Source organism: Mus caroli, chromosome 11 (genome assembly GCF_900094665.2).
Source record: "Mus caroli chromosome 11, CAROLI_EIJ_v1.1, whole genome shotgun sequence".
NCBI classification, from domain to species: Eukaryota; Metazoa; Chordata; class Mammalia; order Rodentia; family Muridae; genus Mus; species Mus caroli.
This window is the reverse complement of record NC_034580.1, coordinates 116,524,419-116,547,738: the sequence shown is the minus strand read 5'-3', so window position 1 is coordinate 116,547,738 and position 23,320 is coordinate 116,524,419. Positions and strand designations below refer to the sequence as shown.

At 53.3% G+C, this 23,320-nt stretch overlaps 3 protein-coding genes across 12 annotated transcripts; all 3 read left to right on the top strand.

The window, feature by feature from the left end:
- Positions 1-236: 236 nt before the first annotated feature.
- Positions 237-2,742, top strand: Myadml2 (myeloid associated differentiation marker like 2). Of its 2 annotated transcripts, none has more exons than XM_021178122.2 (2): positions 237-1,142; positions 2,341-2,742. In XM_021178122.2, exons 1-2 carry the CDS (start codon positions 774-776, stop codon positions 2,491-2,493), a joined length of 522 nt encoding a protein of 173 aa, XP_021033781.1. In that variant the 5' UTR covers positions 237-773; the 3' UTR covers positions 2,494-2,742. The 2 variants fall into 2 exon arrangements, with proteins under 2 accessions (XP_021033781.1, XP_029338916.1); XM_029483056.1 differs by having other exon boundaries at positions 240-1,759.
- A 2,398-nt stretch (positions 2,743-5,140) lies between these two features.
- On the top strand, positions 5,141-9,474 carry Pycr1 (pyrroline-5-carboxylate reductase 1). Of its 2 annotated transcripts, none has more exons than XM_021177702.1 (8): positions 5,141-5,225; positions 5,618-5,746; positions 5,939-6,009; positions 6,564-6,743; positions 6,991-7,212; positions 7,342-7,434; positions 7,561-7,724; positions 8,547-9,474. In XM_021177702.1, exons 1-8 carry the CDS (start codon positions 5,174-5,176, stop codon positions 8,677-8,679), a joined length of 1,044 nt encoding a protein of 347 aa, XP_021033361.1. In that variant the 5' UTR covers positions 5,141-5,173; the 3' UTR covers positions 8,680-9,474. The 2 variants fall into 2 exon arrangements, with proteins under 2 accessions (XP_021033361.1, XP_029339758.1); XM_029483898.1 differs by having other exon boundaries at positions 5,190-5,225; positions 6,994-7,212; positions 8,547-9,445.
- Positions 9,475-14,854: 5,380 nt separating this feature from the next.
- Positions 14,855-23,281, top strand: Mafg (MAF bZIP transcription factor G). Of its 8 annotated transcripts, none has more exons than XM_029483425.1 (3): positions 14,855-15,073; positions 18,518-18,581; positions 18,663-23,281. In XM_029483425.1, exons 2-3 carry the CDS (start codon positions 18,546-18,548, stop codon positions 19,113-19,115), a joined length of 489 nt encoding a protein of 162 aa, XP_029339285.1. In that variant the 5' UTR covers positions 14,855-15,073; positions 18,518-18,545; the 3' UTR covers positions 19,116-23,281. The 8 variants fall into 8 exon arrangements, with proteins under 8 accessions (XP_029339285.1, XP_029339283.1, XP_029339282.1 ...); XM_029483422.1 differs by lacking the exon at positions 14,855-15,073 and adding exons at positions 15,106-15,345; positions 17,759-17,912 and having other exon boundaries at positions 18,518-23,281; XM_029483421.1 differs by lacking the exon at positions 14,855-15,073 and adding exons at positions 15,106-15,988; positions 17,759-17,912 and having other exon boundaries at positions 18,518-23,281.
- The last annotated feature ends 39 nt before the right edge of the window (positions 23,282-23,320 follow it).

Sequence of the window (23,320 nt, the reverse complement as noted above, 5' to 3'; positions counted from 1 at the left end):
AAAGTTCAAGGTCTTCCTCAACTATTTGGTGCTGTGTGAGACCCTGTCTCATATATATATATATATATATATATATATATATATATATATATATATAAAACCAACAAAGGCAGAATTGATGTGGTATTTCTTCGTTGTAGCCCCCTCCTTACTCTCAGAAATTCTTTCTCAAAAATTTTTTTTCAGTAAACCTATTTTTGTTCTGCTAAAAGAAAGGAAGGAAGAAGAGTTGAGCCAGAGCTGGTAACACAGGCCTATAAAACAATAACAAAGTCGCATACGCCTTCTGGAGCCCCCTGCTGTTTCTCCACCTCCCTAACCTACTAAACCCAGAGGTTGCTCAATGCCTCAGCGGTGATCCCCAGAGGGCGAGCCCCTGCTCTCTGATCTCGCCCAGCCCCTCCCCCACACTATACTGACCGGACTGACAGATGCAGGTGCGTCAGAGGCAGGAGGTGGGCATCTAGCATCCAGAGGCTAACTCGTAGTCCCGAAAGGGGCTTTTTGTGGGATGCAGGGGTCAGATGTCCTTTAGAATGGGAACTAGCTTGCAGGTTGCTATTCCGGGGCTCTGATCAGTCTGTTTATTTATAGCGCTGGGGGGGAGGGCTCCCAACCCAGGCAGCAGAGAGGCTGTTCTGCTGCAATGTCACTGTTAAGACTGCCATTGCAGACTGCCAGCACCTGCTGTTGCCGCGGAAGACAGAGATCTCTCAGCTGGGCAGACCCCCAGGGTAGCTGGGCCCAGGGTGAGGCTGGGAGGCAGAGAGCCGATGGGCAGCACCATGGAGCCCCCAGGGGGTGCATACCTGCACTTAGGCGCTGTGACCTCGCCGGTGGGTACAGCCCGAATGCTGCAGCTGGCCTTTGGCTGTACCACTTTCAGTTTGGTTGCTCACCGAGGTGGTTTTGGGGGTGTCCAGGGCACTTTCTGCATGGCTGCTTGGGGCTTCTGCTTTGCCTTCTCAGTCCTGGTGGTAGCCTGTGAGTTCACAAAGCTTCACAGCTGCCTACGCCTTTCCTGGGGCAACTTCACAGCAGCCTTCGCCATGTTGGCAACCCTGCTGTGTGCCACGGCCGCTGTCATCTACCCTCTGTACTTCACCCGACTGGAGTGCCCACCTGAGCCTGCCGGATGCATGGTACGAAACTTCCGCCTGGCAGCCAGCGTCTTCGCAGGACTCCTCTTCCTGGCCTATGCGGCTGAAGTGGCCCTGACTCGAGCTCGGCCAGGTCAGGTAGCCAGCTATATGGCTACAGTGTCTGGGCTCCTTAAGATCGTCCAGGCCTTTGTGGCCTGCATCATCTTTGGAGCACTTGTCCACGAGAGTCGCTATGGGCGCTACGTGGCCACACAGTGGTGTGTGGCTGTCTACAGCCTGTGCTTCATGGCCACAGTGGCTGTGGTGGTCCTAAGCGTGATGGGACACACGGCGGGCCTGGGGTGCCCGTTTGACCGCCTAGTGATAGTGTATACCTTCCTGGCTGTGCTCCTATACCTCAGCGCTGCAGTCATCTGGCCAGTCTTCTGTTTCGACCCCAAGTACGGGGAGCCAGGGCGGCCCGTGGACTGCCTGCGAGGCAGCTGCCCCTGGGACAGCCAATTGGTGGTAGCTATTTTCACCTATGTCAACCTGCTCCTTTACATTGTTGACCTCGCTTATTCCCAGAGGATCCGCTTCGTGCCCACCCTGTAGCCTGGCCAGTGATGGCCCACCCATGTCTTCTCTCTGGCTGAGAGCACCTACAGCTGACCAAGGTGAACTAAGACATAGGGAAGCAAGAGGGGCGTTCCGGGCTCAGATGATTCTGCTCTTGGATGTCTAGCACACTGAGGGAGGCAAAGAGGAAGGACCTAGGGGCAGGAGGCCCTGAACAAGGAAGAGGGTGGCTAATGATTCTCAGTCCTCCTGTCTCCCTGTTTCTCAGTCTCCTGGCCATCGTTGGGCTGGGTGCTAGTCACTGAACCAAATGGGGGACATTTTGGAACAGGTACTGTTGTAATCCATTGTGCAGATGGGAACATTAAAGCTAATGAACTTCGGAGGTGAACTGGTCTTGAGATAGCATTTTAGCTGGGGTGATATAAGTTAGAAATCAGGCAGCTTTCTGAGGTTGAAATGGGTGGGAAGCTAGCCAAGAACACCAGGGCCAGCCCGTTGGAAGGAAGGTTGGAGCTGGAGCCTCCTTCTTGCCTGAACCCACAGAAGAGTCTCTTGGGGGATGGTTGTGATTGCTTGTAGAGAAAGCTGGCAACTAGCATGGGTCTCACCCATGTCTAAGCGTATCCCAGTGGCCACAGCCATTCGAAACCGAGAAAAGACTGTGTTGTGGTTCCAGGTAGCCCCATGTCAAAGGCCAGCACCAGAATCTCCATGGAAAGATGATGTCATGACAGCGATGGAATATCCGTCCAGACACCCAACACAAACCATGACCCAGAAGCCTCCGAGGTGTCTACCATGGGTTCTGGCAGGCTGGCTTGGCTGGTAACATTGACTCACGGTGAAGAGCCTCTCGGGGCAGCCACTGGTTCATGGAACCTGGTCACTGGGCCTCCATTCAAACATCTAGTTAGCCATCTGTTCCTGAATACCAGGACTTGCTAGCATCGGTATTCTTCAGTCTCAAGCCAGCTTCTCCTATGCAAGAGCCCAGACTGGACTAATCCCAGGAAGCCCTTCAACCCATTAACTGACTGTCCCTCAGGTCCTACAGCAGAAAATAAAAAGTGGATGTCTGGTTTCACCTGGCCTGTTACCTTTCCTGGCTACCCATGGGAGGCTCACCGGAGTCATTTCTGTTCAGGGCCTAGGGAAGATTGTATCAGTTAAGCTACCTTCTCACTGCATGCTCTGAGAGAAGGCCTAAACCAAGTCATTGTGAGGGAGGACTTGGCCTGTGGGGGACTTTGAGTCCTGGAAGACAGCCGAGGCTGGGCCTTGTCTGAGCCTTCTGAAAAAGGGGACAGGTTAGGGTGGCTCAGAAGGCCAAATGCAAAGAAAGAAGGTCAATGTTAGCTTAGTCTCTTCTCTCCTCAAGGCTCCCAAAGCCCCACACTGTGGTCTTCAGGGCCCAGACCACAGGCAGAGGGGCCGCTGCAATCTCTGGGCAGTAGAATTGAGAACATTAAGACTTTAGGCTCTGAGTCTGGCCTTGTGTGGTACTGTGTGGCCCTTGCAGCTGGCCAGCTGGCCAGGGCACACTGGATCAGCCAACAACTGAGTTAGGGCCAGTGTCTTTTACTGAGATGGGCAGGCATAGGCAGCGTTTGAGTCTGCAGGTTTCCTGGGTGATGAAAACGTTACACATCAGAAGACCAGGATAGCCGGGCAATGGTGGCGCACGCCTTTAATCCCAGCACTTGGGAGGCAGAGGCAGGCAGATTTCTGAGTTCTAGGCCAGCCTGGTCTACAGAGTGAGTTCCAGGACAGCCAGGGCTACACAGAGAAACCCTGTCCTGAAAAACCAAAAAAAAGAAGAAAAAAAAAAAAAGACTAGGATGTCAGGGACTGTGTCAGCCATCTTCATCCTGCCTAGAGAGGGACCTGACTGCTTCTATTTATTTATTAGTATTATACATGTATGATGTAGGTGTGATGGGGACATCAGAGTGCATATGTGCAGGCCAGAAGACCACGCTGTGCACTTAGCTTATTTCTTCTACCTTACATGGGTTTGGGAGAACCAATTCAGTCAAGTTGTTAGGCTTTTGAAGCAAGCTGTCTTCCCCACGAAGCCATGACACCCGACTTCTGTTTTTCCTTTTTCTTTTATGGAGAATAGTGTTTCACAGTGTAGTTTAAAATGGCCTCCCACTGGGCATCCTCCTGCTTCGACTTCCCCAGAGGTGGAATTACTGGTGTATTATACCTCACTGAGTTTTGACTGATTTTTTTGAGGGGTGTCCCTTTTCTGTTACCAGCCAAAACTCTGAACTCTAGCATGTTCCCTAAGTCCCCAGTGGCCTCACTGTTCAGTAGTTTTCTGCCCTCAGCATCACATCCAACCTAAATTTCAGAGGTGCTAGAGAAGGCAGGGGAGGTGAGAGCTAAGACTCAAGAAGAAAATGGGAGAAAGTTTCTGGGGCTCCCTAGACGACGGAACTGTCTTTCTTTGTTTTAGGAGTGATGCTTATTATCACTTGGAGAAAAGCATACGTTTAAAAAATTTAGTTTATTTTAGGTGTTTTGCTTGCATGTATGCATGCTCACCTTTGCATACCTGGTGACTGAGGGGTTCAGAGGCAGTGTCAGATCCCTAGAGAGGAATTCCGGATAGTTAGCTGCCATGTGGGTACTGGGAACAGAATCTAGGGCCTCTGCAAGAATAACATGCTCTTAAGTACTGAGGATTCTCTCTAGTCCTGGGAAGCATCTCAAGTCGGAAGCTGAATTTGGGAAACTGAACTTCTAGGCTTTGTGCATAGACTTGAGCTGTCAACTTGGCACAGCTCTTCTTATCCAGCTCTTCTTTTTTTAGAGGTTGAGTATTGAACTGGCCATCCACACAGTGAACACTAGCAGTCTCCTCATTTGGGTGGTGGTCATTAGGGCCAAGAAGAAGGGATGGAAATTCCTTCCCCAAATCTTGCAGGCTGGAAACGTCCTAGTGATTTAAAATTTACTTTTCTAAAGCAACTTGTCTTTTTCTAAGGAAACAAACAAAACCGAAAAAAAAAAAAAAGCCACCTCTAAGGGAGTTGGCAAGTGGGGTGAGGTGGGAGGGTGAGGGGTAGGGACTGGAATCAAATGTACTTTAGCAGAGTGTGGGGGAACTCAGACTGCTCTGCAGCTCCAAGACCAGCAGATGGGCCTGAAACTCCTCTAAGAGGTTGCGGATGCCCAGAGTACAATATCTCCACAACCCTTGGTTGGAGAGCTGAGGTACTGTAGGATGGAGGTGGTTTGGGAAGTAACGGGCCTGTGGCTGCAGAAGGTACCTAGCTTTCAAAACAAAAACAACACTTGCAAGAAGACAACAGAGGAGGGACCTGTGGCTTTTGTGAATACTGACTTGTATTCGCAACTACTGCTCTGTCCCCGCCCTGTGTATGATGCAATGCACAAGGCTCCAGCTGCAGCTCTGGATTGGCTAGCTCTCACAGGGCGCACAGCTCATTGGCTGAAATGAAGTGAGGGCGGAGCCGGTGGGCGCGGGTGCCGCGTGGCAAATGCAAGAGGGCTGGGTTGTCTGTTGTGCGTGTGTGCCCGAATATCCACGCTGTGGGTAGCGGGACTTGGGGCTTCGGGGATGGAACTCCTGGAATGAAGGCTTAGGGGCTGGGGCTTCTGGGAAATAAGCTGGAGACTTGGATGTTGAGGGTTCGCTGGATTCCGGACCCTCCCCTTCAATCAATCTCTTTCCTTTTGGCTCCCTGAGCCCTTTGCAGAAGGCTCAGAACCTTCAGCTGCAGACCAGGCATCCTGGCTCTGGGCGGCGGGTGGTGGTGGTACGGGGAGTCGGGGTACCTGGGACAACTTCCCAGCCCGGCCAGCCGAGGAGCAACATAGAAATTAGGCAGGCTGGGGTGGGGGTTGGGGAGCACCTGGCTGTTAGGAACGGCCAGACCTGGTATTACCCACCCGACGTCTCTCTTTCCGTCCTGTCGGTACAGTTCTCTGCTGCCCTACAGAGCCGGCGTCAGCTGTGAAGGTTGTGGGTCGTGGACCTCCAGACATGAGCGTAGGCTTCATCGGGGCAGGGCAGCTAGCCTTTGCTCTAGCCAAGGGCTTCACAGCTGCAGGTAGTAAATTCTTCTGGTGTCGGGGATGGTGCTAGCGTGGAGTGTGTGTGTTAGTGGCCTCAGTCCTTTGGGAAATGACAGCTGCCATATGTTTGGGGTTGCTTAAAGGAGGTGAAGGATGTTTCTGCTGTCTCCTTCTTAGGAGCTGAGAGGCTAGAACTAGCTTTGAGGGAGGAATTCTGTCCCCTACAGGTGTTCTGGCTGCACACAAGATAATGGCCAGCTCCCCAGACATGGACCAAGCTACAGTCTCGGCCCTCCGGGTAGGTGCCAGGTGAAAGCAGATTGAAAACCTGAAGCTCTTTAGAGTTGGGTCTAGGGTTAGTTGTGCTGCACACCTGACTCCAGTAGGAGACGCAAATCTGCCATTGGGAACCCTGCCCTGTTGTGAATACAGCTGGTAGGAGAGAGTGCTGGAATGGGGTTACCTAGATGGGGATTATGGAGGCCAGGCAGCATGGAGATCAAACAGTCGGCTAGGGTGAAATGATGGATGATACAGTTTCTGTTTGGTATGGCTCAGCCAGGATTTTCAGGCTAAGGATTGGGGGGTGGGGGCCAGGCTCCCAGCTTGAGACCACCACCCACATCTGGAAGGCAGGCAGCTGCAGAGACTGCAGCCCGAGGTGGGCTGGGCTGTGCTGTGCTGTGGTTTAGAAGTCTGTGATGTCCCTTTTCTACTTCAAAGGGGACCCATTCCAGGGCATAGTGCCTTTCCCATCTCACCCAGCAGCCTCTGGTCCTCACCACACACAGGGCTCTAAGCTTTGTGGGCAGACATGAGGCAAGCGGGATCTCCTTGCACCCCTCCCTGCAGAAGATAGGGGTGAACCTGACACCCCACAACAAAGAGACTGTGCGCCACAGTGACGTGCTCTTTCTGGCTGTGAAGCCACACATCATCCCCTTCATCCTGGATGAAATTGGGGCTAACATTGAGGACAGGCACATTGTGGTGTCTTGTGCGGCAGGTGTCACCATCAACTCCATCGAAAAGGTGGGTGCCACGGGCCAGATAAATAGCGCTGCGGAGAGGGTGTGCAGCATGTGGTCAGGATCTCTGCTCTTGGTGTCCGGCTTCTGTACCTGTGCACAGGGTGTAGCAGCCCAGCCCGCAGCAAGAACTCAGGAAGTGCTCACTCAGTAGGGGAAGCACAACCATGCTCACTTCCATACCTGGGATGAGGACAAACGGCTACCACCCACCACAGGAGTGATAGAGCTGGTTTCCCTTCCTCTTCCAGAAGCTGACAGCGTTCCAACCTGCCCCCAAAGTCATCCGATGTATGACTAACACCCCGGTCGTGGTACGGGAGGGGGTCACTGTGTATGCCACAGGTACTCACGCTCAGGTGGAAGATGGCAGGCTTGTGGAGCAGCTCATGGGCAGCGTGGGCTTCTGCACAGAGGTGGAGGAAGATCTGATCGATGCTGTCACGGGGCTCAGTGGCAGCGGCCCTGCCTATGTGAGCACTGGAGCGATGGGTGGTCGGGGCTGTGGGCAGTTCCCAGGGGCTCTGTGTGCCTCTTGTCTCTGCTGCACCCTGCTCTGGGTCCCAGAGAAGAAGCTGAGGATGCAATCTCCCCGCACGCAGGCTTTCACAGCCCTGGATGCTCTGGCTGACGGTGGTGTGAAAATGGGGCTTCCCAGACGCCTGGCAGTCCGCCTCGGGGCCCAGGCCCTCCTGGTCAGTGCTTTGAGATGTTGGTGGGAGCTGTTCCTAGCTAAACCCAAACTGGGGACACCTGCGAGGGGAGTCAGCGAGTGTTTGCAGGTAGGTCCCCTACTGCCACCAGCCCGTTTCTTGTCACAGGGGGCAGCCAAGATGCTACTAGACTCAGAACAGCATCCCAGCCAGCTCAAGGACAATGTCTGCTCTCCGGGTGGGGCCACCATCCATGCCTTGCATGTGCTAGAGAGCGGGGGCTTTCGCTCCCTGCTTATCAACGCTGTGGAAGCCTCCTGCATCCGTACACGGTAGGTTCTCCTGCCATCCACCTCTCAGAGTACGGCTCCGGTACACCAGAGTCGTGGCTTCAAAGGCTTCATGGCAGTGAATCACGTAGCAGGTACCACTGAGCCCTGTCTTGGCCCTGGGCAGGACTGTGGACAGTTCAACGTTTCTGGGTCACGGTATGCAATATCTCTAGCTCTTTTTCATTGTCCTGTGAGAAATGTATCTACACGTGTCCACAGACCTCCTCTGGTCCTGCAATATAGCCTTTATTCAGTTTCATCATCATAGCCAGGGAACCAGGCTAGAAGGGTAGCTGGGCAGGGTAGGGGCCCTGGCCCAGCACCTTCTTCATGACCTTTCCCAGATTAAACAAATTAGCTGACAAGTTAGCTAAGCTGACAGCTTGTGAGCAGCAAGGTAGTCTGGTGAGAGTGAGTGAAACATGTCTGGGTCCCTGTTAGTGTAAAGCTGGAAATCACTGTCCTAGGTTCGTGTCTACAGGGTAAACTACCAGCCTTCCTTACCAGTGGCCACCCACTAGGACACATTCCCAGAGAGGCCTGAGTGCAAGTCTGTGAGGCTTGGATATGGGACCTAGGTACCTAGGCCCATAAAGAAAACAGAAGAAGACTCCTGCCACAAGTTGTAGCCAGGGTGACCCTGACTACACCTGAGTGGTGTGAGAAGTGGCCGTGCAGCTGTACAGGCAGGGGGCGGGGTGGGGTGGGGCTGGCAGAGGGGATTGTGGGTGCCAGCATAGCACTCCCCACCAAAGCTGCTGCTGGAACTGTGGGTTCTGGGAGGCAAAGGGGCTCAGAGTCAGGGTCTCATTGCTTTTCTAGGGAGCTGCAGACCATGGCTGACCAGGAGACCATCTCTCCTGCTGCCATAAAGAAGACTGTACTGGACAAGGTGAAGCTGGACTCCTCTGCTGGGGCCTCTCTGTCTTCTGGCCATGTCAAGCCGCTGCCCTGAAACCTGGTCCCAGCAGGCAAGGAATGATTTGTCTGCCAGCCTTCCTCCTGTTCCCTATTTTCTTTTCCTCTCCTCTCCTCTCCTCTCCTCTCCTCTCCTCTCCAGCAGGGTTTTACAGTGTACTCCAGGTTAGCTCTGAACTATTCACCGCCCACCCTTGTCTCCCAAGTGCTGGGATCATGGATAAGTGTTAGCATGCCAGCCTCCTCTTCTCTTCTAAGACAGTGACTTGATGTTGCCCAGACAAGACTTGAACTTACAGGCTCAGGGCATACTCTGATTTCAATTCCCGTTAGGTACACAACACCTGAGAGACTCAGTTCTTCTCTTTCTTCTTTCCTTGCTTGAAGCTTCTGTCCCAACGCTCTCAAACAACACAGAATATCCCCATAGCAGGCCCTTGCCCACAGCCAGGTCAGCAAGGAAGGGGATATCACTTACAACTGGGGACCTCCATTGATACTCAAGTGCCAGCTGGACACTAGGTGGGTTCTCAGACCTCCCCCTCTTCAGCATCCTCTGGAGCTCAGGCCTGTGGGGTCTTTACTCTCCCTAGTTTCAGGGTCAGCTAGCTGGTTAGCCATGGCCTCTCCCTTTCTGTGATGACAAGCTGGCCCAAGACATCGTGTACCTCCTTCTAGGGACTTAACACTTTAGCAATGATTCCCTAGGCACTGGGAAAAAGAACTTCTCGGGTAGCTGACGAGACTCCTGCCTCTTCCCCAACTCTCCAAACTGCTACTGCTCTTCCTATCCTTTCAGTTGAATAAAAAAAAAGAAAAAAAAAATCCCCCAAAGCTCCAGTCGACCTATTTGTCAGCTATGGAGAGAGGCCTGCCTGTACAGGGGAGTATGACACTGAAGGAGGAGGCCAGTAACACGGGTCCTATAAAGCCGGCTGCAGCCAGGTTGAAGATGCCCCAGAGAACAGAGGGCTACAGAGCCTCCGTGCCTGTGCCATAGCTGACCTGCCTGAAGACTGGCACTGTACGCAGGCCCTGGCACACAGACGTAGTGAGGGGCACCAACCTCTTTAGTACCTGTCCCTGTAGCTTGCCAAGGGAGATGTTTTGCTGGCTGACTCAGGCTGTGCAGGCCAAGTTCCTGGTGAGGAGGAAATCTTTAAAGAAACTGTTGGAAAGCCGGGCGTGGTGGCGCACACCTTTAATCCCAGCACTCGGGAGGCAGAGGCAGGCGGATTTCTGAGTTCGAGGCCAGCCTGGTCTACAAAGTGAGTTCCAGGACAGCCAGGGCTACACAGAGAAACCCTGTCTCGAAAAACCAAAAAAAAAAAAAAAAAAAAAAAAAAAAAGAAACTGTTGGAGTTTCCTAGATGGGCAGATTCAAGAGCCATGACACAGGGAAATCCTGTCTGGAAAAAGAAGAAAGAAAGAAAAAGACACGTGCTACCACCACCACCCAGGCTGTTTGTTAATTTTTTGTTGTTGGTTTTGAGACAATGTTTCTGTGTCCTGGTGTTCTGGAACTTGCTCTGTAGGCTGGCTTCGGACTCATAGAGATCCATCTGCCTCTGCCTCCTGAGTGCTGGGATTAAAAGAGATGTGTGCCACCACACCTAGCATATTTGGCTTTTTTTTTTTTTTTTTTTTGGTTTTCCAAGACAGGGTTTCTCTGTATAGCCCTGGCCGTCCCAGAACTCAACTTTGTAGACCAGGCTGGCCTCAAACTCAGAAATCCACCTGCCTCTGCCTCCCGAGTGCTGGGATTAAAGGCATGGGCCAGTGTTCTTAACTGCTGAGCCATCTCTCCAGTCCCATATTTGTTTTGTTTTGTTTTTTAATATTTTTAAACTAGGAGGTGGTAGTGCATGTCTCTAATCCCAACACTCAGGAAGTAGAGGCAGGTGGATCTTTGTGAGTTCAAAGCCAGCCTGGTTTACATAGCAAGTTTCAGGACAGCAAGAGCTACATAAAAGAAACCTTGTCTTGAAAAACCAAAAATAAAAAAATTAATTAAAAAAAAAGTTAAACTGTGTGTGTGAATGAAGGGAGGAGAGGTTTGCTTGGTTTACGCTTTCACATTGCTGTTCCTCACTGAAGGAAGTCAGGACAGGAATTTAGACAGGGCAAAATCCTGGAGCTGATACAGAGGCCATGGAGGGGTGCTGCTTCCTGGCTTGCTTCCCAAGGCTTGCTCAGCCTGCTTTCTTAAAGAACTCAGCACCTAACCCAGGATGGGAACCACTTACAACGGGGTGAGCTTCACAGTGGGGTCTTACTCCTCGCTTTCCAGCTTTCCTTGAACAGTTCAGAACCTAGGGTGGCCAAGACAGTTAGGAGGGTAGGAAGACAGAATCCATCTGTCTGTGCTAAGAACCAGTGCTAGAGGCATGGGGACCAAGCCCAAGAGCTGGTTATACTGATGCTGTGTGGCAGATAGGTTCCCTGGGAATTCCTGAAGGGCCACTCAGCAAAAAGATCCTTGTTTGCGAGATTCATGCAATGAGCCTAGAAAGCCTCTGAGATCCAGCTCCTTTCTCCTGTATGTGTTCCCAGGGACAAATATCCTGAGCCTGTCTGGAGAGCCAGGGCTGAGACTCGTCTGCCCTTCAGCAGTGGGCCACACATGCTCCGGGGCTTGTTCCAGGATGGGCTCCACTTTCCTTTAGCACCCTGTCCGTGATACACATTAGCACATTAGTCTCCTCTACAGGTGGAGGACCTCATCTATCCCAGGGAAGACTCCGGAGCCTGAGCCACCTCCTGGAATGACACCAGCTTCAGGGTTAACCCCAGAGCCCAGGGCTCTGTACAGCAAGGAAGCAGCTCCACACCAGCCCCCATCTCCAGGACAGTCCATCTTCTGATTATTTCTTATAGCCCCTTGTGGCCCTGGGTGTGTGCAGTCCAAAACTTTGCTCCAAGACTAGGTTCCTATGACTGCTGAACAAGGAATGGGGAGCGGACCCCCCCAAAGTGGAAAACCTTAGTAAAGATGACTCACAAATTATCTCTCAGTGCTGTGAGGACCAGGGTGTAAGGCGGGTGTAGCTGTGCTTTGCTGCCTTATGGGCTCTGCTTTCTTCCACCCTTCTCCACCCCTTTCAACCCCTTAACACCAAGTAAGAGAGGAAAGAGATTCCTGAATAAAGTCAGGGGTCAGAAAGGGGGCGACATTATGATTAGACTACTTCCTGCTGATTAAGGGTGTCAAGTTCCTCGGGGCAACTTTGATCTTCACCATCAGGATATCTAATTCTTCTTGTCTCTTCTTTGCGCACAACTACTTAACCAACTGAGACCAACAACCAACCAACCAACCAACAACCAACTAACCAACCAACAACCCACCTCTTGGGGGCCCTAGCATTTATATACCCTTTGAAAAGTCCCCAGAATTCCAAACATCACATGATCACAGAAACTATCTGTAGCTGGCAAAATCACACCCCTGTAGAGCATGAGGGAAAACACAGTCAGCTTCTGTGGACATCCCACACATGGGATTAAAACGAAAATGCATTCCCGTTATATTTCTGTGGTTTTCAAAGGAGCCAAAACTCAAAAACTGTCACTACAGGAGGGTGGGTGGGGGTAGGGGTTGATCAGTGGGAATCAGCCTGGCAACGGCTATCCTGTAGTAGCCGCCCCGTGACCTACAGCTGGTGCTTCCTAAATGGCACTTGAGCAGGTGGCAAGGAAGAGCATGAGAAAGGACAAGTCCTGATGTGACTCTGAATGTCCTGCCAGGTCACCACAGTGGGTGATGTCTCCATAGCCCAATGCTATACTCGCCCTTCCAGTTCCTCTTAGCAGTATTCAGGAAGTGGCTCAGACATCCTCCCTTGGACTACCACCAAGTGATGAAGATAGAGAACACATGGATGCACTGGGCCTCTGACCTAATATCTGCTGGTGTATGTGTGTTGAGGGTTGGGCTATGGTCTAGTGATTGAGCATTTGCCTCACACTGGGGGGCGGAGGTGAGGGGGGCTGAGGGCTTGCCAATCAGGATGCATGCCTGAAGTCCCAGTTAACTTTTTTTTTTTCCCCTTCTCTTTGTTTTCTTGAGATAGGGTTTCTCTGTGTAGCCCTTGCTGTCCTGGAACTGGTTTTTCTTTGTTTGTTTGTTTTTTCAAGACAGGGTTTCTCTGTATAGCCCTGGCTGTCCTGAAACTTGCTCTGTAGACCAGGCTGGCCTTGAACTCAGAAATCTGCCTGCCTCTGCCTCCCAAGTGCTGGGATTAAAGGCGTGCGCCATCACCACCTGGCTAGAACTGGTTTTTATAGACCATGTTGGCCTTGAACTCAGAGACCTACCTGCCTCTGCCTCCTGAGGACTAGAATTAAAGGCCTGTGCTAACATGTCCAGCAACTCCCAGTTACTCTTGGCTTCAAGGCTTTGCAGCTAATCTGAGCAATAGAAATAAAAGAAAGAGAGAAAGAAAGAGAGAGAGAAAGAAAGAAAGGAAGAACGAACATAGAGGACGTGGGAGCTCATGGTTGTGGTCCCAGCGTTTGGGAGGCTAAAGCAGGAGGGTTGCTGCTGACCTACAGAGCCTACAGACTAAGACCCTATCTCACAACTAGAACAAGAACAAAGGGGGAGAGGATGAAGATAAGTAACAGAAACCCAGAGGTCATGTCTCAGGGGTTTTATTGCCATGAAGAGACACCATTCCGCAGCTCTTCAAAAGGAAAGCATCTCATTGGGTCTGGCTTACACTTTCAGAGGTTTAATCCATTATTGTCATGGAGAATAGCCGAATCCGGGCAGACTTGGTGCTGGAGGATGGGCTTAGAGTTCTGCATTCTGATCCGAAGGCTGCAGGAAACTGTAATCCAGCCACACACTGGGCATAGCTTGAGTATATAAGACCTCAAAGCCTGTCCCCACAGAGACAAGCGTCTTCCAACAAGACCACGCCCCCTAATAGTGCCATTCCCTATGGGCCAAGCATTTAGACACATGAATTTATTCAGGCCATTTCTATTCAAACCACCACAAGGCATAAGGAGTAATTCTCTGTATTCTGAGACTCTGGCTACAGCCAGTGGGAAGATAAAGACCCCCCTACACACTCCCCAAAGAAATACAATGTAAAGAATTACTTTTTGAGTCTGGGTGTGGTGGCACAAGTTTTTAATCCTAGCATTAGAGAGGCAGAGGCAGTCGGATCTCTGAGAGTTTGGGGCCAGCCTGGTCTAAACCTTGTCTCAAGAAACCAAATTTGACACAAAGGACACACACAGGCCCGCTCCAGCCTGCTTACCCCCTTTTCCTTGCCACCTATGTTACAGAACGAGTCACCTTTTCACGATTCCCAGAGAAGATAGGGTCAAATAGAACGTTCAGAACCTCGAAATGAAAACCTGATCCCTCCTACTTTCCTTCTTTTTTACTTTTTTCAACAGCAGCGGGAAGCCTTCTCACAGAAAAAGTAGCAGCAGAATGTACCCAAAGTAGTTTCAAATGCGGCAGAGGAGGGTTGGGCAAAGTGCACAACTCTTACAGTGCACGCACACTACCCGAAGAGATGGTCCACGGCCGCAGGTGAAGTCCCTAGCACCCTCCGGAGATTAGAATCATTAGTGAGTGTCCTCCAAGCCTTCGTGTCATCTTGGATAGTTTAGGGATCTGAGCTGGGGTCGGGGTTGTGCCCCTCAACAGCCGTGTCCTTTTCAGACTGCTGACCCATTTAGAATGAGGACGTCGCAGCAGAACGGGGTAAGGAACTAAATCACTGTGTCACACCTTCAAAACAGCAAGTAGGTTCCCGCGTGGTGACGCTCATCTGTGAGTTCCGCTTTCAGGGGGCCGAGGCAGGAGCAGCTCAGGGAATTGAAAGCCAGTCTGCTCGCTGTACAGTGAAACTATGCATCCAAGTGAAGAAAATCAAACAAACCCGAAAATACCCACTCAGGTTCTGTCCCATAGACCTCGGTCTGAGTTGGCGTGGAGATCGGGAAGGAGCTAGATGCATCCGAGTTGGGGCCACCCCGAAGAACCAGACTGGGCAGAAGCAAGGTCAGCCGGGCGAGCGCCGGGACGTCTCCCGCGAGACATTGCCAGGGCGCGGCGGGCGTTGCCAGGGGCGACGGCGCGGGGCTGCGCAGGCGTGATGAGGGCGCGCTCGCCTTGCTGCCGCCTCGCCTTTCCCTTTAAGCTTAGGCCAGCCGCGTCGCCGCTTCATGAATGGAACCCACGTGACCAAACATCATGTGACGTCTGAGGAGCGGCGGCGGCGGCGGCGGATTCTGAGCCCGGTCCGGCCCGGCCTTCCCAGCGCGCTTGGCCCGGCCCGCGCAGGCGGCCAGTCCTCCTAAGCCCCTGGCCCGGACCCTTCGCGCCCGCCCCAGCCCCGCGCAGCCCCGGAGCGCGCGCGCGCGGCCCCGCCCCAGCCCCGCCTTGGCCCGCCCGGGCCCGCAGTGTGGTGAGTGCGCGGGGCTGGGGCGGGCGGCGGGGCCTGGCCTCGGGGTTGCGGCGCACCCGACGGCGGCGCGTGCCTCGGTTTCCCCGCCAGCGGAGAGCCGGCTGTTCGCCGGTGTCCCCCTAGAGCTGGCGGACCGGGCGATCGCGAGGCTGGGGACGGGCGTGCGCGCGGCGGCGGACCCCGGGTGCCCTGCGGGAGGCGCGATTTAAGGGCGAGCTGCGCGCGTCTGCCCGGGTCAGCGGGGTGGCCGCACCGAGCTGCTGACTCATCAGGTGTCCGTCGGCTTCCGCGCGGGCGGGGTCGCGCGCAGGCCCACAGGGGAGGCGGCGGGGAGATCCTGCTGCGCGGCTTGGGCTCGCCACGCGGGTGCGAGCCCAGCGGAGACGTGCTGAGTCATCAGCATGAGGTCACTCGGTGCTCCTGCTGACGCTGGGCCAGGGCGGGGGGCCCGGGCCGGCTATCGGCCGGTCTAGTCGGGAGACAGGGCTCGATCCGGGCGGTGAAGGTCGGGCCGGGATCCGGGGTCGTGTTTAAGTTTGACGGACCTGTGAGTTGGAGGCAAAGGCTCCGAAGGAGGCATTGCAGGGGCGCGCCGCAGGTTTCTCCCGGGGTGGAAGGTAAAGTCCCAGGCGTGCGCATCCTTGCCTGGCACTTGGGCTCCTGGCCCGGGTCCCACAACTGGGGCAGTTCCCCAAACCGGGAGACCGATCAGTGTACGCTGAGGGGAGGAGCTTAGGTGGGCCGAGCCAGCTCGTCTGGGAAGCAAGCTTTCCTTCTCAGTGACCCTGAATGGCCAGGCTGCGTCGGTCCTAGATGGGGAAGACCGGGAGGCAGGGAAGAAGGGTTTGTGGCTTGAAAGAAGCTGGGGTCAGCTCTAACCAGCTAAGGAGAGCAAAGGGTGGATCTAGGCAGCTGGTGAGAGTTTTTGAGGTGCAACCATGGAGCAGAAGATGTAGTTTTATTTATCCCAATGTTATTCCTTTCAGAAGAGTTTGGGGTCCCACTGTTTCCTAGAGTTACCAAAAAGTGTGTGTGCCCTGTTGGCTGTCTGGAGACTCTTGGGAGGTGACAGCTTTGTGGGGTGTGGCTGAATGGCTGTTTACTGACTTATCTGTCGTGAAGGTTCTTGAACTCCATCCTACTGCTTTCCTTGCCCAGGGATTCATGTCTAGACTGTGCTTAGCTTGTGGTTTGTGCTAAGGGATGTCCCCTTAACCCTGAGCCCTGAGGCTGCTCATAGGTGCAGTGTTTTTTCATTTGGTGTGGAACTTGCCCTATGAAACTTCAAGGTCCCAGAAAAGTGTTAAACTCTGGAGGCACTGTGCTTCAGTGAACTTAGCGTTTTCCGTTCTCTTCAAACAATGTCAGTACCCGAAGGAGAGAAGACCTAAGTAGGGGTCTCCTGCATTGAGGTTTACAGGCAAGGTTTAGCAAGGAAGGGTCACTATCTTGCTTGAGACTAATGTCCAGATTGTCCAGTGTGAGAGGACAGAGGTGCCCAAACCTTTTCTTTAAGGGTCAGCCTGAATGAGTGGTCCAGAGCCCCTTGGCGTCTTAAGTCTGTCCATGGCTGTGAGTACTTGGAGGGCTGAGTTGGGAGGCAGCAGGTCCAGATCAGCTTCTCTGAGCTTCTTCCTCAGGCTCTGGAAAGTTCTCTAAACTGTATCCCTCAGCACAGCTGTCCCCCAGAACTGTCTGCCTAGTCACTGTGTCCCTAGGTTTGCAGAAGCCAGGCAGGTAGCTGGAAGCATTGACTTTCCTGAGACCTGCCCTTCCCCCTTAAGCACACATGCGTATAAACATGCACACACACTCGCTCTAACACACACACACACACACACACACACACACACACACACACTCTCTCTTGCGCACCTTTGATCAGGAGGCAGTTGGCTGCACTTGTGCTGAGTTCAGGCCTTTGGTGGAGGTAAAATCTGTTGAGAAGGCACTTTTTAGCTCCCAGCCGCCACACTCTGCACTTTCCTGTGCGATCTCAGGAAGTCACCGTTTTGAGCTCAGTAGTCTGTATGAGGGAAGCTCCTGCCAGGACTGTCCCCTCACCTCAATTTACGCTCCTAGTGTGAGTATAGGGCCAGATGCCCTTCAGACCTCTAGATCTGAGTTCTGCCTTTCTCTTTGATCTAGCAGGACTGTTGCCTCTGAAAATGCTCCTAATCTAGTCATGTAGATTTAGTCCTGGTTTGCTTGCTCAGTGTTTGCATGTAGCCACACCTCCTGTTCAAAGCTAAGAGCAGTAGGGTAAAGCTAATGAGACCTCATTAGTTCCTTTGATAAGATGGACCAACTCCCCATCCAGCACATTTTTGCCTGAAGTGCTCACAGCCTTCAGCCTCCTTTCGAGACCTGCAGCAACCTCACCTCCCTTATTTCCCTGCACCTAACCTGGAAAGGAGAATGTGCCTGTGGGACTGGTGGGTGTTGGGCTAAGTGGGGATTCCCAGCCTAGGTACACAAGAATGTCCTTGGCAAGACTTTAGAAAGCTGAAAATGAGGTTGAGCCCGGAGGGGCGGCTGACTGTAGGAGGGACCTGTTTTGCTTTTGTTCCCTGGCCCCGTGGTCACTGACCCTAGGCAGAGAGCCAAAGACCAGTCAGTGACCCGAAGGGGCTGGCTCTTGCCTGCTTCCAGCTAACAGTGCTTTTCCTCTGCTAATTGTGGGAGACCTTGTGAAACACCCTGTGTTGGGTGGGGCAAGAGTACAGGATGCTGCAACCAAGCCACAGGATGGTTACCCCATCTGTAAAGGAGATGAACGGGGAGGACTGGAGGGGCCTGGGCTCAGCTCCTCCCAGCCGGATTGCCTGCTACCTGGAAGGTGAGAGGATTCCCAGTCAGCCAGTTAGAACAAACCTGATCCTCTGCCAGACTGAGGCAGGAAGCAACCTCCTACCTAAGTCCTAGAGGGAGAAAGGGCTTTCTTTTGTCCTGGGCCAGCTTAGGGAACATATATGGGAAGTAGGACCTTGGAATACAGGGTCCCTGGCTGATCCTTGCTTGCTGTTGGTCCCAGTAGTGGGTCTCCTGGGGAACTGCTGGCTGGCCAAAGGAACGGGAGAACCGCTCAGGAAGGGAGGGAGGCGATCCGCTGAGTCAGCATGACTCGCCAGGAACAGGGCGCTCTGGGGCAGCACTGGGGTTATTTTTAAAGCTCAGCTTCCTTCTAGGCTTGCCCCTCCTGCAGCCCAGACCTTCTAATCTCTCTCTGCTCCCTTTGTCTTCTGCCTTCACATTGCTCCTGCTTCTTCCCTGGGAAAAAAATCTCCCGACCTCCACCTGGCTCTCTAGGGAAAGGGCCTTCTGAAGCAGCCAAGCTCAGGTCAGGTGAGGGGCAAGGTTCTGTGGGCTGAGCACCAGGCAGCAAGCTTCCTGTTGGGGTGTAAAAGAGTCTCAGGGTCCTGACCTCTGCTCTGTGTCTTGCAGAGTGCCTGCTCACTGTGTCCCCCGGGTTATGACGACCCCCAATAAAGGAAACAAGGCCTTAAAGGTGAGTAGAGAGGCTGGGCTTGGGGTGCGTCGGGCTGGGCATGCCTACTCTGCCGTGACCCTGTGTGCTGTGCCACTCCAGGTGAAGCGGGAGCCGGGCGAGAATGGCACCAGCTTGACCGACGAGGAGCTGGTAACCATGTCGGTGCGAGAGTTGAACCAGCACCTGCGAGGCCTCTCCAAGGAAGAGATCATCCAGCTGAAGCAGCGGCGGCGCACACTGAAGAACCGGGGCTACGCGGCCAGCTGCAGAGTCAAGCGGGTGACACAGAAGGAGGAGCTGGAGAAGCAGAAGGCGGAGCTCCAGCAGGAGGTGGAGAAGCTGGCCTCGGAGAATGCCAGCATGAAGCTGGAGCTCGATGCCCTGCGCTCCAAGTACGAGGCCCTGCAGAACTTTGCCAGGACCGTGGCCCGCAGCCCTGTGGCCCCGGCTCGGGGTCCCCTTGCTGCTGGCCTGGGGCCCCTGGTTCCTGGCAAGGTGGCTGCCACCAGCGTCATCACCATAGTAAAGTCCAAGACGGATGCTCGGTCATAGGGACACGTGCAGTTGCCAGGCAGGTCTTTGAGGGGCCACTAGGTGCGTGGCAGAGTTGGCAGCCCCGTCCCTCTTCCTTTCATTTCCCTTCCTTTCTCCTCTCCCTTCCCTGTTTCCTTCCCTGCAAAGCACAACCTGCACCCAGGGGCACTAGGCTGAGCCCCTTGATCATCTTCGTTGTCACGCCTGTGTTTCGTACGTTGGGATCAGNCAGTTCAACAGTGATGTTGGGTTGCCCTTAACCCCTTTGTACCAAGGCCGTGCAGGCTAGGAGTCCAGAGTGGGCACTGTGGGAGTGGACGAGAGTGCACGTGGGCAAGTGTACTGGGCTTAGGGCTGCCCTTGTCTCCCTGGTGGTCTGCANTGGGATTTGAGCGCTTTCCTTTCAGAAGTCCAGTGGGNCTCTCAGCTTAATCCAGAAGGAAGAGATGGGCTCTGCCCTGAAAAGTGGTTATGTCTTGAAGCCCCTGGGTGAATAGGCCACCAGCCTGGGCACTGGGGNGGGAACCATGGTGCTGGAGCCTGGCACAGTGCACCGGACAAGACCGAATTGCCGGTTATGCGTGTGGGTGGAAGGTGTGTCTGTGTGTCCGATGGGTCCGGTGTCACTGTTTACATGACCTATTTGTGTGGTTATATAGCCCTTTATTTAAAAGAGAAGTTCCTTTTACGGAGTTATTAAATTATATGTTTAAGAGCTAAAACGAAAAAAAAAAAGCTGCAGAGTATTTATAAAATTGTCTTAAAAAACAAAAACAAAAACAACAAAAAAAAAACATTTGACCGTATACATGGAAAAGGGAAGAAAGTATAGTAGAAACTTTGCTAGTTTAAAAAAAAAAAATCCCTTTCTTGTAAACCTGGGGACAGCGCTGTGGCTGTTGGAGTTTAGTTTTTATACACAGAGTTATCAGACATTACTTATAAAACTTAGTTTAAAAAAAGAAAAAAAAAAAAAAAGCCAAGCTGCGAGCCTACCGGAGGCCGTCCTCTTTGATATCTCTTTTGCAATTGTACCGAAAGTGACTTACTCCTTTCCCTTCCTGCTTCCGTCTTGCCGGTGCCGTGGTGTTGTCCGTGCCTGGTGAGGTTTTGTGCAGCCGTAAAGTGCTGGTGCTTCTGGTGACCTTTGACCTGTGGCTGTCCCTGTGTTTTGTGTGTGTGCGTGTTTTTTTTTTTTTGGGGGGGGTTTGTTGTGGTTTTGCTTCTGCGGGCTTGCTGGACCCGGGCAGGACGTACTCCCCTGGGGGTACCGGGACCTGCCTGCAGCTTACCTTCTGCTGCACTTCTCCATTCCTCTGCCATGTGGTCCCTCTGAGCCTTGGCTTGGCATTGTGGGTCTAGGGCTTGGGTTAAGGCAGTGGCAGAGTAAGTGAAGTTGGGAGCTATTGGCCCCCACGCTGCTTCCACATCCACCACCTCTGGCCCTGGGTGGTGACATTGCAGGGACCAAGGTGTCACTGTGGGTGCCCACAGGGCTGTGGCCTACCTGTCCTTGGCCGTCTTCCTTCTGGCCTCAGCTTAGTTCCTATAGGCTTCGTTGGGGTCTCCGCCCCCGGGGCCTCCCTTGTGGGTTGAGAGATCTGTCACTCACGTGTTTCTGAAGCCCAGTTCTGTGGGGTGTTGTTTCCCAGGCAGATTGTTTGGGGGCCCCACTGCGGGCAACCATTCTTCCCTGTGTCACTGTGAGAGCCTGGAGGCCTCCACCATCGCCAGACAAGGGCTTTGGCCCTAGGGCCAGGTCTGTTCTTCCCCAGTGTCCGCAGCTCTTGGCTCTGGGCCCTCACTCTGCCTCCTTCAGGATCTGCGTCTTCCAGGGATCCGCTGTTCGACTTGGAGGTGCTTCTCTGCAGGTTCCAAGCCTGCCTCCTCACCCTACCTTTCCAGTGGAGGCTGCCCACCTTCCAGGCTTGGCTCAGGAAGCTCCTCATAAGCGGATACCCACCTGCAAGAGGCTACATCCCTGTGTGGGCGGTCACATGGCCTCCTGCTGACATAGCTGGTGTCTTCTCTGGGGGCCCTGGTTCCCTGAAAAGCACAGAAATGTGGTCTGGTGAAAGGAAAGACTGGCCTGGCAGGCCTTTACCTCGTAGGCAGCGGGATTTTCACTCAGTTTGATGCAACGTGCAGGGCTCTGGGAGCAGGACCTGTGCCACCCTGGCGTTTTGGTGGGCTACTATGGCTCAAGGTGCTCAGACAGTCCCATTGATGCCTGGATCGGATATGAGTGGGAATCTGGACTGTTGATTCTGAGTTACCAGGTGACCTCATCCCCTCCCTTTGGTTCTGTGACTATCCAGATGAGTTGCTGGTGCTGCCTGGCAGCAGAGCTGGCATGGATCGTGCCCATGCCTGGAGGATGAGAGGCTTTCTGAGTGTTTTGGTACTGGCTGGGCTGCTATGTAAAGCTGAGAATGGCCCAGTGCCTAGGTCCAGCCTGCTGGGAGGATGAGGAAGAGGAGGCTGGGTATGTGTTAAACAGGAGTAGTGGGTCTTTTGCTTCTGAACAGGATAGAGCCATGCTCAAGGCTTTCAGGTTTGCAGCATCCGCTTCTTGAGTCTGGGGAACTTTCCCTGTTGAGCCAGCCCTGCAGCTCCACTCCCTGTCCCTTCCCCTTGATTTCCTGACAGTAAATCCTGTGTCCAGTTGTGACTGTTGGCTGTTTCTCTGATCATTGTTAATTCCGTTTTCCTACTGTGAGGGTGTTGTGTTTGACTTTCTGACACAGCGAATGGAGAGCTTGGGCTGAGGTCAGGTCTCCCAAACTTCTCTGCTAAGTAAACCATAATGTGTGACTTCCCTCTTCCCTTGACTTTGCCTGACTCCTTCCTTGGACATGGACACTCAGATTTCAAAGAAAGCCCACAGTTTCCTCTGTAGAGTATGGTCCCAGAGAGTCCCCCCTGCATTGTGTGCAGCGGGGTGTGGTGCCTGCCGTGCAGGGAGCCAGTGGCAACACTGTGTTAACAGGGATCACCACCACCCAGCTTCCAGCAGGCTGGCCTCAGCTCATCTTTTAGTTCTGTGTGTGCTCTGTTAGCCTTGGTGATGAGGGCCAGGGTTTGCAGCTTTGATAAACTACTTGGAGATGGTGAGGCCACTTCCCTGCTACCTCCCTCTCTGGTGTGGCCACTTGGCCAAAGCTCCGATCCGCAGCTGGGATGTCTGAGCCACAGCCTGCTACACTGTTTCCGCTCTGGGATCTTCTGAGTTACTTTTTTAGGCTGTGGTTTAGTGAAAGGAACCAACACATTAACAATCCCCCCAGAAGCCACTGAATAATTCTTGGCATGTTTTCTCAGTGTCGTTGGCCGCCTGGTTTGGGAGTAGTTGCGGAACAGAGGACAGATCAGTACCATACAGAGGCATGGGTTCGATGGAGCTGCTCACAGTTTGCCTGTTCCTGGCATGTGCCCTGGGTGTGTGCTATACCTGCTGGGCCAGCTGCACACATATGTACCCTGCCCCTGGAGCAACAGCATTAATATAGCACTGGTGTCTCTGGAAGTGTGAGGTAGAGTGTTCTAGGAAGTGTCCCTGATAAGATTTCCTTGTTCTTTAGGGCCCCGGTTGGGCTTTTGGCCCCTCCAGCAACTTTATGCCCCAACCCCACCTTTCCTCCCATTTTCTGTCTGCTAGTCTCTGAAGCCTTTAACCAAATGGGAATGGGTACAGAAAGCCTTCTCCTGGCAACTTAGGGCAACAGGACAAGGGCTATTGTGTGTCCAGCTCTGTTGGTCTCCTGGTGCTGAGAGGTGTGTCCAAGCAGAGTTGATCAGCCCCTGCCTGCCCTGCAGGGCTGAAGCCAGGGGGAGGTTAGTAGAGAGTACCCTAAATGGGGTGAGGTTCCTTCAACATCCAACTGAGGAGGTGTGGCTGCAAGGTGAGACCCTGTCTCCTGTACCTGGGTAGGGCCATAGGGGATCTGGCTGCAAGGTGAGGCCTGGACTTCGCATCCGTGGAGAGCGATCAGTCACCTGGCCTCAGCAGGCAGCAGCCTTGGTGCCCACCCGTGCCCTGCGCAGTATTTATTGCTAAATTATTGTCCAGGAGGGGCGGCACTGGGCCTGGCCCCCCGGGTATTTATTGCTGTACATAGTGTATGTTTGTGATATATAAGGTTTTCTTTATTTTGTATATGATCAATAAACGCCTTTTAAAGAGATCTGGTGGTATTTCTTTGAAACCCCGAAGGAGCAAGGGA